The 6344-nt window shown below is 35.2% G+C and overlaps 1 protein-coding gene across 15 annotated transcripts in view; it reads left to right on the top strand.

Annotated features, from left to right (window-relative positions):
- Positions 1-2: 2 nt before the first annotated feature.
- The window catches only part of CaMKII (Calcium/calmodulin-dependent protein kinase II), a 114728-nt gene continuing 108386 nt past the window's right edge, over positions 3-6344 (top strand). For all 15 annotated transcript variants that reach the window (XM_018520832.1, XM_018520833.1, XM_018520836.1 and 12 more), the window contains exon 1: positions 3-67. In XM_018520832.1, coding sequence (XP_018376334.1) covers positions 3-67 — 65 coding nt within the window. The remainder of the gene's footprint in view (positions 68-6344) is intronic.

Below are 6344 nucleotides of genomic sequence, written 5' to 3' on the forward strand. Positions count from 1 at the left end.
GTATGTCTGTGCCAGCGGCTTGCACGCGATTCAGTGACAACTACGACCTGAAGGAGGAACTCGGCAAGTGAGTAGCGTAATTTTACTTACATCCGCGGCGCACGCCGCGTGAACGAGCGAACGAGCGAGCGTGCGAAATCCGCTTACTCCGCTTACTCCGCACTTTACTCTCTTTCTATCGCGCTTTTGCCGTCTAACCAGTTCTCTTTTCCCGTCTTCACTGATAATATTCGCAAGGAAAGAACATAGCGCGCGCGGAGAGAAAGAGAGGAAGACGGGCAAGGTGGGAAGGAGGCGAGTCGTTCCTGCCGGCGCGGCGCGGCGCGATCGACGTCCACAATCGGAGCGACTCCTCGGTTCTTTCTCGTCGGATATTCGCGCGTGCCAACGCGGTTCCGCGCCAACGAGCGCGGGTACAGATCGCGATTCGCGATGCCGATCGCGTATTTCGTATTACGTCCGGAGCATAGCAGACGACGCTGCGCGGTCGGCCATAATTGTTCCCTGCTGTTCCCTGCTGTTCCCTGCGTATGCGGGGTCTCTTATCCGCCTTCCTCCCCCTCTTCGTCCTCTACGGCGTTTGCCGTGTTCCGTCGTTTCTCTTATCATCTCTCCTACTCTCCTCCATGTGCGCGCTCTCCGATCGTGTATGTCACGCCAAGAGTCTCGGTGTCTTTCTCCTCCCTCTCTCCAGTCTCTGTCGCGGTCGCGGGAGACACCCCGCATTGCATTTCATCTATATTTAAGCGCCACGGGCCGTCTGCTCGTGTGGCTCAGCCTCTATATATAAACTATAAAGCGTCACAGGGCGTCCGTTCTTCCTCGCGGCTCGCGGCTCGCCTCCTAATTCTTCTCGCGTCGCGCTGTGCGAGGAGCATCGTGTATACGTTCGCGGATCAGTTACCGCGAATCGATATCGCGTCGTCGCGCCGCTTTTTACCTTCGTTACCCCCTTCCCCCGTATCGCTCCGCTCGCACGCGCGTCCTCTCTTTCCGCCATCTCCTTGTCCATCCGTTTCCCCCTTTCTCGCGCTTCTCCGTTCTCTTCTCCTCCTTCTCTTCGCCATCTCCGTTGCTTTTCTCCACCCTCGTGGCACGAGCGACGGCAGGTGGTTGCATGCTGTTTTATCCCGAAAAGTTACTAGATCCTCCCTCCGCGCGATCTCATTGCGCTTAAATAACTCGTTGAAAAATTATGCGCTACTTTTCCAATACGCGCCAAGCTGAAATTGTTATTTCTATTAAAAATTACGCTTAATTAAGTCCCGTAAAAATGTATATAATTGATAACTTCTAATTAAGAGCTGGGGTAGCTTTATCAAAAGATTAAATATGTATACAGCTGTCAATTTGAATAATTGTGCGATTGTGCGCATATCGCATATTCTCTCTTTTCTCTCTTGAAAGAAATATTCTTTACTGATTTTTCCAATAAGACTTTTTACGTTACATTTAATTTATTTGTTAATCTAATACAGGCTAGCGTTTCCCAACTGTTTATTTCCATCGACTCTTTGCTCTTTGATATTATCGTTTTATGCGGGATGACAAGAAAATCCGATAGAAATAACAAATTAATATTCAAATGCATGCCAATGCATACATCTTTGTAGTTTGTACTTGATATGCGCTTTCTGCTAAAGAGCTATAAGCCAACCAATATTTGCTAATTGAAAGTCATTTCGAAGCAGAGTGTATGTCGGCACTCGCGAATATTCTCATAATTCTTTTTTATCAAAACATGATACTTTATATCTGGCTCGAATTTGTTTTGCAAGAGAACGATGAACCAGCCTATAGCCCGACTTTATTGCATCAACCCTTTTAGGCTAGATTTTTTTATTTTCTGGTTAACTACAATTTGTGATTAAGCTCAACCTGATGATAATGTAAAAATTTTTCTGGCTATCGTTAATCATTAAATTGATGATTTTGTAGTGAGCAACTTTTAAAGTTATCACACTACAAAACTTAGTTTTGTGAATTTAATTATAGCTAGAAAAACACAATTTTTACATCGTCGAGTTAAGTGAGGTTAAGTTTAAACCACAAGTTAATCAAATAACGAAAAACCGAACCTTAATCTCATTATTTTTTTCATCGAATGAAAACTATTTTTATTACATAATACATTTTTTAATAATATTATAACAGTAGTTAAGGAAGAGTTGCCTTAAATTAAACTAGTGCAAAAATATTTTTTTTCGATATACATAGAGACTGGAACATGCTTAGATCACATGCTACATCGGGGAATCGATTGTGTAGCTTGAAATAAGGTGAAAATGATAAAAGTAAGCAAATTTACTAGGTGTTGATCAATGAAATTATATTCTAGCAAATTTGCTCGTTTTGTTTATTTTCATTTGAAGATATATAATCAAATTTTACCCACATTCCAATGATAGTTTTTTTTTTTTCAAAAAAGCTTCTCTCTTTCCACTCATAATGATCGTATTCGTATGTAGAGTGTGTCAGATCGTCGAATATTTTCTCTCACTTATAACAGTAAATAGTTAATATGGCTGTTTCTGTATTAATGAAATATTAATGTATACATATTGTGATTGTGCACACTTAGAATCTCTCAAAAAGTGAAATACGCCATATAGATCGATAAATTATTATGTTTGAAACATATTTTACAATGCTACTTTGTATGTATGTTAATTATTGCAAACTTACGCATCATTAAACTTGGAAGTAACAATTCAAATCGTAAATGTAAGAAAACAGAAAAAATTTGAAAGGAGTCGGCGAAGTGTCTTTTTTCCGTTCTTATGCTTTAATTTAATAGAAACCGTGAGAAGTATGACAATACGCAAAGATTTCTCTCTGCAAGTTCAAAGTATAATATAATTATATTCGCGAAATCTAGCACGGTCGATTTTTCCATTTTATTTATTTTTTCGAACAGAATATATGAAGCAAGCATGTTAAGACCAAATCTCCTGTTTATGTAGAAAATATTTGAGAAAGACTTTATGATACCTATTTGTCTGGCATGCAACAATTGATTACGTGTTCCTTCGTAATAACGCCGGCTGAGCGTGTTGTCATGTGAATGTAGCCACATAAAGTTTGAACGAACGAGATCGACTTTCGCGGATATATGATGTTTGGAGAGTTTGAAAAAAAATGCGAAACAGAAATGTTTCAATCGCGCTATCTCTCGTAATATCATGTTATACTTCGGAGAGGCATTTTTGCGTATTGTAATACTTATCATGGTTTTTATTATCTTTAATAAATTAAAGCATAACTAGAAGAGGAAATAGATATTTTGCTGTCTTTTTCTTAAATTTGACCTATTTTCCTACATAAATGGTCCAAAATCAACATTTTGCAAACATTGGGTTAGCTGATTTGTAGGAATCATGATAATTGTGACACTAATGATGATATAATACAGAAAAAAATTTTTTAAGAATTAATTTTAAGAGGAATTTGAATAGGAAGATGATTATAATTTATTATCTTTTTGATTTTATTTAGATATTTTGTCGTATTATTGACAAATATTTTACGACAAATATTTGCGACGTATTAAAGTGGATACTTAATTTTTTATAAACGCATATAAAACGCAAATATTTGATGATGTTTTGAGAATTTACGGGATTTTCTCATATAAAATGATTTTCCCATCTCGCTTTTCGATGCCATTATTCGTAACTATTTCTTCACATTTCCCGCATGGCAATCATCGTGTCACATTCCCGCGTGCATTTACCGGTGCATCACTCAATTTCAATCGAAGCACCATGGATTTCGCAATCAGCGCTAGTCGTTTTGGAATATTTACCACGATACATGAGAGTGTGCGAAAGAGTAAAATTCCGATACGTTTGTGTAGATACATGTTTGTTCGTACACGTATAATGTATTCACACATGTAATTTTGCAATTTTTCTCAATTGAGATTTATAAAAAGAAAATTAAAATCTCTTATGTATTTAAAATTTAAATATGGAAAGAAATTATGTTTACATGTACGTTATATATTTTAATTATATCACTTTATTATGGAATTATTTTCCGCTTTATAAGTATGTATTTCGCAAAAAATTAAACTGAAATTAATTTTTAACATATTTCTGTGTGAATATTACAATATTAATTTTTAATTATATTATTTTCAACGTAATTTTAGTATACGTATATTCTTAAACTTGTTGAGCTTATTATAGTGTATTAGATTTCGAATGGTTTTATGGTATTGCGCTTTTGTATACGTATACAGAGTCGTTATAAAAAACTATTCAGCATTTATATGTTAGATAGTACACACCATACTGAGCAAGAAAGTCTTAATGAATATACATGAAAAACTCAACCGTTTCTAAAATATAAATAATTTTGTATGTTAGTATCATAACTCTGACTTATTGGCTTCTACGTGTCGTATACGACATGAAGGTTTACCTCAGCGTTTATACAAACCGCGTTCTGAATGTTCTCATTCAATTTCCATACACGGTTTATAATGAAACATTTCACCGGGAATCGATATCAATAAGTTGACATGAAACAGCTATTACGATTGGATGGGCATTATGGGAGATCAGCTCATTGGATCTGTAATTCTCCCAAATAGGCTATCAGTGTGGTATTTCTCTCTTTTCACGTCGTATGCAACACGTAGAAGAGACAATAAGTCAGTTATGATACTAACGTACAAAATTGTTTCTATCTCAGAAACGGTTGAGCTTTCGACCTATATTCCCTATGGCTTTTTTACTCAATATGGTGTATGCTATCTATCTTATAAATGCTCAATGGTTTTTTTTTACGAACACTTTGTATGTATATTAATACGCGCCTCAAGTTGGATCCATTTTATAATACTTTGTACGATTACTATTAACGACTGACGCCACTTGACTTCGACGTGGGATGGATTAGAGTGGGCTTAAGCAAATAAGTGCGAATCAAATACGGATGAATAACTTAATTGTGCTTCACTCGCGACATTTTTTGCACGCATTGAAGCAAATTGTTCATTCATGTTCACGTTCGTTTGCTTAATCCGGATTCGGTTTTACGTAAATGTGTGGCATACATTTAATGTGCGAGACACACGTGCATCATGTAGGAGATTCGTATTTGTGTGTGTGTGTGTGTGTGTGTGCATTCGTGGTACGGCATAATCAAAACATTTCCCTCGCCTCCTGCATTCGTTGAATAATTCACGAACGGCGCGCAAAGTCCTTGGTATCTTGTCAGAAGAATGATGCTACGTTGAGGACGATGACTTATTGTTTCTTACCAACTATTGATTTCCTTGCGTGTATGTATGATAATTGACAAGCATAATCCTCAGTACCTATCCTGATTCTGTAACTCTTAACGACAGTGTCGGCATTGTTATGTTGTCGTTATTACACTGAAAAAAAAAAGTTAATTTTAATAAATATTTAGTTGAATACTGTCAACTAAATAAATATATCTTTATATTTATTAAATATAAAGATATATTTATTTGATACAAGAAATATTAATTTGATTTAACAATCATTTTTTTTACTGAACAAATATTTATTTACTGTAAGTAAATATTTAGTTGGCAGTATTGAACTAAATATTAAAATTGACTATATTTTTTTCTCAGTGTAGATATTATATATCGTAAAAAAGCGACAACATAACGATACCGAACAGACATTAAGAGTTACAGAATTCGAGTATACGATTTTTTCTTTTCCAAGTATCGAAATATCGATAACAATTATGTGTTTCTTTCCATATAAATATAATAATTATCTTTTCGCAATTATATTTCGCTCCAATACATACTTTTCGTATGTTTTGCGTACAAAATGTAGATATTTGGTTTGCAAAAATTCCACTTAAAAGTGAAATTGCTGACAATTGATCAGAATTTTCGCGTTTTTCATAAAGCTAAAAGGAATGTAAAAGAGCAAATGACAAAATGACAAAAATATGAAATGCTGAACAGATGTCAACATTTGTTATTCGAGTAGATGAGATATCTTCCTTGAAATTGATTCGGGAAATGTGGTGCATATGCAATGAGTCGAATATATCTTCAATACAGGATCCTTCCCGGTAAAAAATTTTTCATGCATGAATATGTATAAACATACATAAACACGCATAAATATTCATAAACATGTATAATTATATATGAAATATGTCCATACATGTTCATCCTTCTTTCTTTTGTAAAATTACTTTTTAGTGTAATAGAAATAACAACGGTAATGTGAAAACATAAAAAATAATTAAAGAGATAATTTTCGCATTGTTTGTTTCAGAAAAAAACAAGTTTGGAAAAATGTAAAAAAAATTGCTCATACATAATTATGCATAATTTTATATAT

Source organism: Trachymyrmex cornetzi, unplaced genomic scaffold, assembly GCF_001594075.2.
Source record: "Trachymyrmex cornetzi isolate Tcor2-1 unplaced genomic scaffold, Tcor1.1 scaffold93, whole genome shotgun sequence".
Lineage (NCBI taxonomy): Eukaryota > Metazoa > Arthropoda > Insecta > Hymenoptera > Formicidae > Trachymyrmex > Trachymyrmex cornetzi.